We start from the raw sequence: 12,332 nt of genomic DNA on the forward strand, positions 1-12,332 counted from the left end.
TCTATCATTATAGTATGTCATTAAGAAAAAAAAAATGAGCAAGATTTACAAAACTATAAGCATGATCAGAGTCCACAGTCATATTAGACAAGACTTTAGCATTTTTTCATTTATTTGTTGAAGGAAGAGTAATGAACCCTCATAATTCAGGATGTACACCTGCTGCTGTCTGAAGTCTAAGGGAAATTGCCAGTCTTGAGGAGATCATCCCACAAAATTAGGGGTTTTTTTAATCTTCCTTTGAAGGTTTGAGAATGACTAATATGGGAGTTGGGACATTGGATTGAATGGACCAAGCTGCTGTGGCAATACCCGTGGGTCCCTAACTAGGCAGTTGTCTTTAGAAACAGTATCTGGAATAAAACAAATGTTGCTCCTAACTAGACTCCCATTCACATGCAAAAAGAAATTCATTCCGACTCGGTGAAGTTTTGAATTCAAATCAAGTAGCAAGTCAGGAGTTGACCCTGAAGTGCTCCAGCTAACACCTACATTAATAATGTATGCTAACACCTACATTAATAATGTATGGAGGGGAGGTCTAGCTCTAGGCTAGAGTTCATATTCGTACAAGCACTAAAATGTAAGTCTAGTCTCACTGTCCTGGTAATCCAGTCATATGCTTTATCTTGAGAGTTTCTTACCGTGGGGCTACTCCCACTGCAGCTGGCTTTATCTAACTGTTGGAGTGAAAGCCAACCATGATGTGATGTAACTTGGATAAAATACTTGGTAACAGAGGCAACTCTCCCATAGGGGCAAAAAACCTTTGCTTGCTCAGAAGAATGCTTTACTGTCATACATATGTGTATGACACATTTGTTGAACACCCTCCAATCCCAGTCCAGCATCTTTAGGAATAACTTAAGATGCCGATTTTATATTTTTATATTGGCTACATCCAGTAGATATGAACTGTCCTGGCTGATGGCATCTTTCACAGAAGCTTTTCAGATCAAAACATCACATGTACATTAAGACTTCTGATACCAGATCAGCTGAATCACCAGCAACAGATTCTCATGATTAAGAAAGTTAAAGTTTGTTTCTCCTTGCCTGAACCACAGAAAAGGCAAAATATCTTCAATGAAATCCCAGCAGCTTCCAGTGAATGCATCATAGAAGAGAAAACAGAGGACTTTGCTCACTTGCAAATTTTAAATCAAAGGACGAGCATCCATGTTTCAGTATATATATAAGTGTTCGGACAGGTCATCACCTTGCCACCTGACTGCCCATGAAGAGTAGGTGACTGGAGTAGATTGCTGGTGGTTTCAGAACAGAGGCACAAACTGTCTGCCCGCTGACTTCTCAGGGCAAAACCTGTATGTAGATGTGGTGTTGAAAAGGATACAAGAAAGTACAAGACAGACATGGACTTAATGGAGTGAGTCCAGTGAAGAGCCATGAGGATGATTAAGAGATTGGGGTATCTGCCAATGTGAGGAGGGAGTGAAAGGGCTGGAACTGTTCAGCATGGAGAAGAGAAGGCGCAGGGGGATGTTATCAATGTGTATAAATAACTGATGGGGGAGAGGAAAGAGGGCAGAGCCTGTACGGTGCCCAGTGTCAGGCCCTGAGGCAATGGGTACAAACTGAAACACACGAGGTTCCCTCTGAACATCAGGAAAAACTTTTTCACTGGTTGAGCACTGAATAGATTGCTGGGAGAAGTTGTGGAGTCTCCATCCTTGGAGATATTTAAAACTCGACTGGATGTGGTCTGGAACAAGCTGTGCTAGCTTATTGTGCTTTTAGCACAGGGCTGGACCAGGTGATCTCCAGAAGTGTCTTCCAAACTCATCCATGCTGGGACTGTGTAACAGTAAGGATTGTGGAAAAAAAGGCAACCTGCCAGCCAGGAAAGCTTGTTGCCAGCATGGCATTTCCTTGTTTGCAATGATTTCTCTACGGCCTGTGGAATCCTGTACTTCCTTTCCTGTTTTTTGCATCCTTGCAAATTATGTCACTCCCTAGTTTTCCTATCATTTCAGCTCCTTCCTTTGCACTGCATCACATAGAAACTTGTCTTCAGCACCAGCGTGCAATGCTATTGCCTCAGTCTGTATTTCTAAGGCAGTCTTGTGAGAGGTCATTCACTCATCTTCACTAAAAATGCTGGTCTCAATGCCATTTCCCCTCGTTGGGACATTTTCTATGGCTTCTTTTATATATGATATGTCTGTCTAGTTCTGGTCCATCTATATTTTTATTTAATCTTCCCTAATGCAAAAGAAGCTGTTTACCAGGTATCAATGAAAATTAAAAAAATCTAGATATCATCTCTGGTAGGTTTATGAGAACACCTTACTGACATTGAATTTATTTGCTCAGGGATTCTTTTGGTCCAGGTTCTGTACAATTGCAGAATGGATGCCTAGTCCCTAGCAAATGAAAATAGAACAGCTGAATGAATAATAAAAATCCCCCAGCATATCCTGGGGCATCCTGGGGAAGATGCTGCATCTTATCCCTTAGAACTGGATCCACTTTCTGCCTCTGCTGCAATGCCCAGAGGTGGAAGCTAGGGAGATCTGCCTGCCCCTCTGTGGTGTCCTGGCCTGGTACAAACCAGGCACCCTCCTGGGGCAAGTTACTTCAGCCATGGGCTGGCTAGTCCACACTCTACACACCAGTGGCCAGGAGGCAAGGAGGCGGCAGGTCCTGGAGTGCCACGCTCTGAGGGAGGTGACGAGTGGGGACAGACTGAGGGCAGACAGACCATGTCCCTAGAGGTTCACATCTGAGGGTGTGCCTGGAGGCCTTTATTTTTATCCCCTAGACAAGTCATCTGCGAAGCGACTTCAGAGCAGCTGTTGCTCGGTTTGCACCTTCCTGCAGACCATGCTAGTTCCCTGTTCGCCCTTGAGTAAACACAGCCCCACACCGCAAACCCACTCCCCTGCCTGGTGGTGACAGCAGCAGGTCCTCTGTCACCAGCAGACCGAGCACTCACCCAGCGCGGGAAACCTCCCTCAGCCCACGATGACAGATGCGGCAGGGTATTCCCATGGTGTCCCGCAAACTTCGTTTGGATTTTTTTTTGAGCCTGCTTCTTCAGCTTGGCAGCACGGCTTGCTCTTCCCCTCATCGATACCCAGAGAAATTGTGCAGACTGCCAGTGCGTGAAAGCAGAAACTATAACTGCTTCAAAAATAAGAATTGAGGTGAGACAGCAAAAAGTCAGCTGCACCAAATTTACCCGAGAAAATATGTTTTTGTAGAAGTGTGAGTGAAGGGCTAAAGAACCAGGCGAGGGCTGAGCAGCTGGAGCGGAGGCAGCTGCTCGGCTTGGCGGAGACATCCTCTGACAGAAGGAAGACCCCCAGAGAGGCCCCTCTTCTCCCTGTCCCACAGCCGTTTCCTTCAGGCTCAGGTCTTGAGCCCTCGCTTTTGAAGAAGTGGTTTCGCTGTGGGCAGTGACGTGCACCCTTAAGGCACCACCTGCACGGCTCCATTTCACTTGCCGGGGCACTGCAGGGCATCGCCAGCCATGGCAGCGAGTGGGCCCCGTGGCCGCCCCGCTGGAAGCCCATTTCAGCTGGCAGGTAAGGTCTCCTCGTGCCGTTCCTTGGACCTTTTCTTCTCCATCTCCCACTCTCTCACTGCATCCCTTCACGTCTTTCCTTTCTTTCTCCTTTGGCTTCTTATCCATTCATTTTCTCCCATACCTTTTTTTTTCTGTCCCACCTTTCTTCTCTCTTCTGGGGATGCTCTTTTCCCTCCCATCACCCTACTCTCTCCCAGCCCAGCCTGGCCTTTGCTCTCACTGCACCTGATATATTTCATACTCAAAGCAAAAAGTATTTAAATGATTTTTTGTTTTCTTTTTCCTGATGTAAATGTGTTTCCTGGTGTTAATGCTAGTTTGACCTCATAACTTTAAACAATCTCTCTGCAATTGCCCAGATAAATACTCTGTGAATCAGATAGCTTGGTGGAGTGAAACATAATGATGCATCTGTATCTTACCAGGTTTTGCTGTTGTTCTTCAATGATCTAAATAGAAGAAGGCATGATATTAGTATCTAGGAAGTGCTTTTGTTTTGTTAGAGTGAAGAGGTTTGGATTTTAAAGCTTGATTTCCTCTACTGAAAATCATCCCAACGTTTTAACTGTTAAGAGAAAAAGAAATAACATTTTCTTCTACCTCAAATGCCTGAAACTATTTTGCTCTGGCTCTAAAATAAATGGCTTGTCCTGTCAAACATGATCTTGCTGATTCAAAATCCAGGACTGAAACAAAAAGAGAGTGTGGGTTTTTTTCTGATTGACGCAGTCCTGATGCATACCTAGGAAAGTTATTTAACAAACTGCGATCCGATTTCAGCTCCATATACAGGGATAATAATATTTACTTCAAAGAACAATTGTTAGATATTATTCATTCATGGTTGAAAGTCTACGTGAGCTATTTGAAAAGAAGGTGGAGTAAAAATGAAAATGAGTATTTTATGATCTACTGCTTTGCATGACTGCTGATACTACTGCTAAGGAAACCCTGTCAAAGAGGGATTTCGGTGTTTTCTTCTTGACTGAGCTTTGCTAGTCTTGCAGACTGCATAACAAAGTAAATAAAAATTATTAGCATCTGGGATATGATGGTGCCCAAAGGTGAGGGATAGACTTCAGTGCAGCTCAGGGACAGTTCTGCAGAGAGAGAGCAAAAGGTAGGGGAGCCCCAAGGTGTGACTGGGAGGTGTGATCCAGGAGGACTGGTGTTCTTTCTGTTGATATATTATTTAGTCAAGGTGAGGTATATAGGGAGGCAGTGTTACTTCTTGTAAGGCCAGCTAATATGGGGGGAAAAAGCAAACACTTTTGGGCATACAAACCGGCTAGGATTTGAAGGGTCAGAGGCATAGCTGACAGCAGAAATCCTGACAACTGCTAGCTCCATGCATCTCTCTCTAGCAGGTCACTCTTTAAAAACAATTTTGATGTAAAAAATGTTAAGCATTTAATGAATTCTATGTGATTTCTTTAAAATGCTTGTGTTCCCTTTTAGAATCTATCTGCTGTCTGGAGATAATACCTAGTAATAAGTTGTGCAGGCGCACAGACAGTGTCCATATGATGAAGCAGAATCATCAGAAACTGCAACACTTAACCAGCAAAGAAAACCTAAACTATGATAACACCTAGAGGAGAATCTCCACAATATCTGTAGACTTAAGGCACCAGGCCTCTCTTTAAATTATAGGCAAAAGTTGCAGGAAAGAAAAAGCATTTTGCCTGTGTTATTTGCTGGAAATAAATGTTCCCCAGCAACAAGGAATGTAATCCCAAGAACTTTAGAAAAAACATATACAGTATAATATATATGTAAATACAGCTATATATATTAAAAGCAGTATTCCAATTCTTCATCTTCTGAACTTTTTCTGGTCATCCTAAGCAAGAGCTTGTGGTTAAAGAGAACATTATCTAATGTACAATTAAGCTTGCTGTAGTGCATGAGGTGGGAGGGTGGATGGGGCCTGGGAACTGAGGCAGTAGTATAGTTTCGTGTTTTACAAATTGGAGGATTTTGTGATGAACAGGGACTTTCGGTGACCTTTCTCACCAGGGGAAGTTTTCCCTTAGCAACTGCTCTTGCTCCCTTTATTTTTGTTGCACCCTTTCTTACTAAGATCTGTTGATGGGGTTACCCACAGTTTCAGGGCACCTGAGAGAAATGAAGCTGTGAGATGCTGACTGAGATCTCCCTGTGGCTGGCAAATGGGAGGAAATTTTGTATGAGCAATGACTGCAAACTCAGGCCCTAACAAGCTGTGGATTAGACTGTGGTGTGTCTGATTGCACAAAAAATGTAGGACAATACTGTTGAAAAACCCCTCACAGAACACATGGGTGACCATTACATTCCTGTGGTGGAGACCCAGGAAAATATGAGATGGGCCAGCACATTTCTGCTTTGTAAGGAGAACTCCAGAAATGCTTGAGACCCAGCAGTCTGCAGGATCTGTCCATCTCCCAGCAACACATGGGTTTCTCTCTGACAAACATTCCAGAGCAAGTTCAGGCGCTGAGCCCTGCCACTGGCAGGAAGGTGAAATCAATGAGCACCCCAGGGGGAATCAAGTTTGATCCTGACTACAGTCTCTCTCCCAAAACATGCAAAAACCTGGGTGCAAGCCAGCTGTGAATGCGGGATAAGGCCAGTACATGGTCTGCTTACCCAGGTAAACAGAACATAGCAGAACATATTTTCATGGTCATCCATCAGCATGTATTTCATGGATCAGAAGATAAGGTATCACTTCTGACATGGAGATTCCTGAAGGTGAAAGGATTGTGCAGGAAAAGGGCTATTTTCCAAAGGAAGCAAATGCAACTTAACACTAAGGGTGTTTTATTTCTTTTGAGGCTTGGCCCCATTTGCTTTTGCCCATTTTTTCCCCAGAAAATTCCTCAGGTTACCTGTATTTCAAGCTACTGAGAAGCTGGAAGATGCCCAGAGTGCAGCCCGACTGCCACGGCTACCCCCATGTCTGCCCCATGGCGTGATGCTGTGTCTGCTCAGCGACAGCAGGTTTGTTAGCAGAACAGAGCATCCTGTCCTTCTGCAGTACACCCTTCAAGAGCCCTTCCTATAATGATCCCAAAATAATACAGCACAGGGCACCTCTTGTTCACAGGTTCTGAAAATGCAGCTTTCAAAAAACTTCGTGGCATAAACTCACCCACGTTTCAGGTTCTGCTCTGTTAGCTGAAAAGCTGGTTTGGGTCATTGGGTTGAGTTAGGTTTTCTGAAAATCTTCATGGAGATGTTTGCTTTGAAAGGCAGGGATGAAAAAGTTCAGAAAACAGCAGTGGAAATGAAATTGGAGAGTAAAACATTTATGGAACAAAAATGGGGAAGAGCGGGAGTGGGTGACCGTAAGGCAGAAAGTAATTTCATTTTTATATAGTAGCACTAGAAAAGGACAAGGACTGTTTAATCCCAGTGACCACACACTTTTAAAAGGAAAACAGGGATAAAAAAAAAAAAAACAAACAACAGTTCAGAGCCAACAAACAGCAGCATTTCTCAAATAGGCAGGAAGACCTTATGTCCCATATAGCTTAACCCTGTTGCTGTTAATAGAAATATTTTTAAGAAGATGCCATAGAACTCTGAACTGAAATGTGATGCAAAATGCTTCCTTAAAGAATCTGTAACCCTTCAAATGTAGATAATACCCTAAAAAATGCTGACGTGTTTGAAGGATAGACTCTTCTTCTCTCCTCTATATTTCATGAGAAATAAGATGATAACAAAGCTAGACAGATAGCTGGATAAATGCTGTGTGCCTATTTCCCATCCAAAGGAAGGAATGGATCCCTAATTTTTCTAAGATGTTTCCTTAAAAACTGCTGAAAAAACTGAACAGGGTAAACAGGCAGAAAAGATAGCTTATCGCCTGGATATTTAGCTCTGTTACTGTTGTAAAAGTAAGACATTATTTACTCCTTTCTTTGTAGTCTAGGCTTAATTGTGTAGATAAGATTTCTAATGGGTGAGATACAAGGGCTGGTTTGAAAAGTGTTTTATTGTTACAACGTGCTCTTTAAGGAGTATGTTGGATTTTATATTTGTACAACTGCTTGGGAATTGCAATTATTTTTTAACGCTGACCTCATAATGATACAAATAAGAACAACTAGGGGGTTTTTTTGTTCATTTTTACCACATTTAGTACCAAATACCGATTACCATTTTTATCAAATACTTTGGATTAATTTTTAGCCTTTCATATTTTGTAGCAAAACTGTTCTCTCCCACTCTCCCTCTTTCTGTCCATCTTTGCCCCGTAGACAATTCAGGCCTTCTGTGTTCCCTCCTCGCTCCCTTTACCAGGAAAGGAAGGACAATATACTATAGTTAGTTGTGGAAACCATTGTTTTCATTTAAAGGGGAAGTTTTACAATACTGGGATGAAAAGTAGTATCATTTCATTATCTACCATCTTTTTTTTTTTCATTTCTCTTTCCGGCACATCCTTTTCTCCTTGTTGATGAGGTGCCAGGAATCTCATGCCTTTACCTTTCGGTGCTTAAGTAAAGTAGCCTTTGCTTGCAAGAAGTTAGTAATTCTATTAATGGCAGCAGAAGTGCTAGAGTGTATCATCTAATGAGGCTGAAGTACTTAAACACAGAGCAGTTTAAAACAAAAAAAAAAAATTAGTTAAAGCAAACTTACTCCTGTGATTAGATGAGATGAATCTGTTTGCGTCACTTCAAGGTTTTCTATCTAGCTTTTTAATGGCGCAAACATGCCATTCCCATGAGCAAACATCCTCTAGAGAACAGCCAAGAATAAGGACAACCCAATGCCACTTTCTGGTTTGTGGTGGCATCACAGCAGCACTTCTTTGGCCACAGAATTGTTCCTTTGCTCACAGAATCACAGAAAGCTTGAAATGGGAAGGGACCTCTAGGTGTCATCTGGTCCAACCTCCCTGCTCAAGCAGGGCCAGCTAGAGCCAGCTGTGTGGGACCCCTGCTTTTTAATATCTCTGAGGGTGAAGAGCACCATCTCTCTGGGGGACTGTGTGAGTACTCAGTCACCCACATGGTGAAAAAGTTTGTGCCTGTTGCCTCTGGTCCTGGCACCATTGAAAAGAGCCTGGCTCCATCCTCTTTGCACCCTCTCTTCAGGTATCTATACACATCGGTGAGCCTTCTCTTCTCCAGGCTGAACAGTCCTAGCTTTCTCAGCCTTTCCTCATAGGAGAGATGCTCCAGTCCCTTAATCATCTTTGTGGCCCTTGGCTGGACTTTCTCCAGTATGTCCCTGTCTTTCTCATGCTGAGGAGTCAACAACTGGACAGAGGACTTCAGGTGTGTCCTTGCCAGTTCTGAGTAGAGGGGAAGGACCCCTACCTGCTGGCAAAACACCCAGGATACCATTGTTCACTATACTTAGTGGGGTGGAAAGGTCTGGGTGATGTGGGAGCCAAGAAGCAGCTTCCTTGAGAGGACATAAGATGTGGGCAAGAAGCAGAAGAAGAACCAGCCACAATGTAGATTCTTCCTCAGAAAGGGGAAGGGTGCCATGGTAGCCTTTTCAGCCACTTCCCCAAAAGGAGTGTCCTCAGCAGACCCAGTTATTCTTTGTAAACTGGATCACAAGTAGCTGGAATGGCACAAGCTGTGGGTAGGGCAGCAGGGATTTCAGTGAGCTCCTTGTGAGCACCAGCCGGAGCAGAGAAGTCACCATGGGATTGTGGTGCAGGGGACCTCTGGAAGGGCTGTCATTCATTCAGCTAGTCCCGTACAAAGCAGATAAAATGAATAATAACACGCAAAATAACAGTTCAGCTGTTTGAGCCGTGCCTTTATCTCAGACTCACAGGGAAGGTAGATGGAAAGTTATCTTAGTGAAATGAAAGGCAAATAAGGGTTTGAATACAACCCTGCAGTCCTTCCTCACCCAAGCCCAGGTAAACAAAAAACAAGAGGCAGGACAGAGATATAAAATGGAGCTAAATGTCTTGCTTTAGCCTTCAGCATTTGCTTTGTGCTAAGGCGGATTTTTTTTATTATTTATTTTTTTCAGATAAAAAACATGAGTTATTGGCATAGGCTGGGAACTCAAAAAGGTGATTTCAAAACAAATCTATAAATTAAGGAGCAACACAATGCTGGGCCAGTTTGTATTTATCAAAGAAGCCTGCAACAGCTAAAGGGGTCGAGCTGCTCATAAATTTATACAATCCCTCACTAACAGCAATTCATTCCTGGAGGAACAGCAAGTCTCCTGTACTCAGGAGGGCAGGTATATGATTAGAAACTCTGAAAAATTATAGAAATATATAAAGAAGTCAAAGTGGATAGTTATTCATCCTGGCTTAAATGACTGCTGAAATCACAGTATGAATCACAGAGCATAATTTGACTATGAGTCTGCAATAAAGTCAATGGCAAAAGCGGTCAATATTTGGTATGTAATAGTATCATGTGAAGAATGTGCCTGCACTTCGTGTCATCATTAGCTTATTTTTACTACATAAGGCACTGAAGCAAACATACCTGTAAGCAGTAAAAAAGCAGGAGTAGCTCTACTGACTCCCAGCTACCCAATCTGTTGGAGAAGGTTTTGTGTGATTTTCCAACAGAGGAGTGTAAAATACAACCCCAGTGCGATTCCTGATTTGAAACCTTCAGCCATCTCAATTATTCTGTCTTAAAATCTCTATGAAATTTATAAGCTGGCTGCAGTGAGCCATAGGCAGAGCTGCTGGCTGTCCTCCTCTAAGAAGAAAGGCACTAGCATTGAAAGGCATAATAGTATCCAAAAGATGAAGTTTGCTGAGATCCGTGCCAAAAATATGGTTGGACATAACAAGACAGAGAACAAATTCTTGGAAATGATGGCCAAGTCATTAGATAAACAAAAAAATGTGAAAGAGTAAATTCCTTGCAGCTGTTTTCATCTGGGACGTGAAAATGAAGAATATAGAAAATAAATTTGTGGACAGAATCTTCCCCGCTGCACATGGCAAACTCTGTTGGAGTAAGCGAGTCTTGGCAGTGTTGTTCCTGAGGCAGATTGAGCAAACTTCTCTCTTTCTCATACATTGAAAGGATTTCTTAGGCAGAGTCAGTGTAGTTTTACTACAGAAGCTGACATAAAGTGAGTAAGTTATCAAACAGCAGAGCCCTTTGCTGGCACTTGCACTGGATGAATTAGAAATGCTTATTTGCTGTGACAAGAAGTTCTGGTTAAATATGTCTTCAGAAGAAACACTTTTGAGACCAGTATAATAAATAGGGGCACAACCTACTTGAAGATGTTCTGCTGAGTAGGAAGTTTTTGCTGTATATGCATGAGTTGTTCTTGTGCAAAAAATACCTTTTTTAATTTATTTTTTTTCAAAATGATAGAACTGATTCAGAATCCTATCTGAGCCATGCAGGGATGGCCATGGGATGTCCCCGGAAAGGGTCCATATTTTTAAGCTTTCTGTCTTTTAATAGAAAATCAGAAAATGTTTGCTGGAGACCCTGTGGAAGAAAAGAAGAAAATAAAACTGGTTATCCGTCATCAATGATTTAATTAATGTATGAACGAATTTACAAGGATTTCTTGTTTTTCGCATCGTTTCCTAAGAATGAAAAAACGCCGGGCAGCTCCTTCGCGAGCGAGCGGGAGCCAAACTGGTCGAGTTCTTTCCCAGTTACCCTGCACTTCCCAGGGCCCAGCCTTGTCTCAGGCCGGCTCCGGAGGAGCAGCGCACCGCGGGCAGGCGGCGGGGGTGTGCGGAGCTACGCGGGGCTGCGCGGAGCGGCAGCGCCCCCTGGCGGCCCCCGCCCGCCCCGCTCCCCGCCGGCGCGTTGGTGTTTGCAGCTCTCGGTCCCTCTGCACCGAGAGCCCCGGGAAGAAACAGCCAGAGCCTGGTGGTACAAATGGAGCGGGGGGAATCGTGGATCCAGTAGGAAAAATGATCCAGGTGAAGGGTTGCAGGCAACGGCAAACAAAACTGGCAGGTGACAGTCGCAATCCAGAATGCTGTGTAATATCAGTGTTGTTTCTTATGCTTATTTTTTGGCTCAGCACGCAGAACCTAATTAAGCACTTTCTGAAACCGCACGGCCTCCCCTGCTCCCCTCTTCTCACTGCTTTCCTGCACAGTGATTCAAGCCTAGAGATTCTCAGTTCCTTTCCACTAAACCCTGCTGAAGTGCTACCACACTCTTTTTTCATCTCAAATCTCGATCATGCTTGAACATGACTGTAAATAATTAAAGCAGTTCATGTGTTGTTTGTTGTAATTAACTGGTAAGACCAGATAAGTGACTTGTCCTGACCTAGAGATACCCCATCCAGTGTTACAACAACTAGTCACAATTAGTGGGAGCTGCAACAGAGGCATCTTGTCACCCACCTTGCTTTTTTAAACCTTGTTCTAACATGGTTATACTTCTGCAACATGGAGCAACACCTCTGGCTCCATCATCATGTGAGAATAAATTCACAGGTTGCATTATTTGGAAGCTGAGAGTTATTTAAGCTGAAAGGGTGAAGACACCAAGGAAGGAAGGCATGCTAAAAGATGAGGAAGGAGAAAAGTTCAATGGGAGAGGAATGAGATATGAGTAAAAGGTAGGAGTTAATTTAAGATCAGTTCTTGCTGCATAGCCTGCCTCCATCTGATTTTTGTCGTATTTATGTTGAGTAAAATTCTCTCTTTAGGATCTACCGCTTTGGGGGTAATATTGAGAAAAAGGCAGCCACATGCAAAGGCGTGGTTTTTTTCAGAGTTAATGCCTGAGTATTAGATTCATCCATGTCACCAGTTTTACAGATTTTTGGTAATTTTTTGAAACCTTACATTTCTGGCAGC

At 43.2% G+C, this 12,332-nt stretch overlaps 1 protein-coding gene across 1 annotated transcript in view; it reads left to right on the top strand.

Annotated features, from left to right (window-relative positions):
- Positions 1 to 3,493: 3,493 nt before the first annotated feature.
- Positions 3,494 to 12,332, top strand: part of FLT3 (fms related receptor tyrosine kinase 3) — a 43,468-nt gene continuing 34,629 nt past the window's right edge. Inside the window, exon 1 of the mRNA XM_074150091.1 lies at positions 3,494 to 3,548. Coding sequence (XP_074006192.1) covers positions 3,494 to 3,548 — 55 coding nt within the window. The remainder of the gene's footprint in view (positions 3,549 to 12,332) is intronic.

The sequence above is a fragment of the Numenius arquata genome, chromosome 1 (genome assembly GCF_964106895.1).
Source record: "Numenius arquata chromosome 1, bNumArq3.hap1.1, whole genome shotgun sequence".
Taxonomy (NCBI): Eukaryota; Metazoa; Chordata; class Aves; order Charadriiformes; family Scolopacidae; genus Numenius; species Numenius arquata.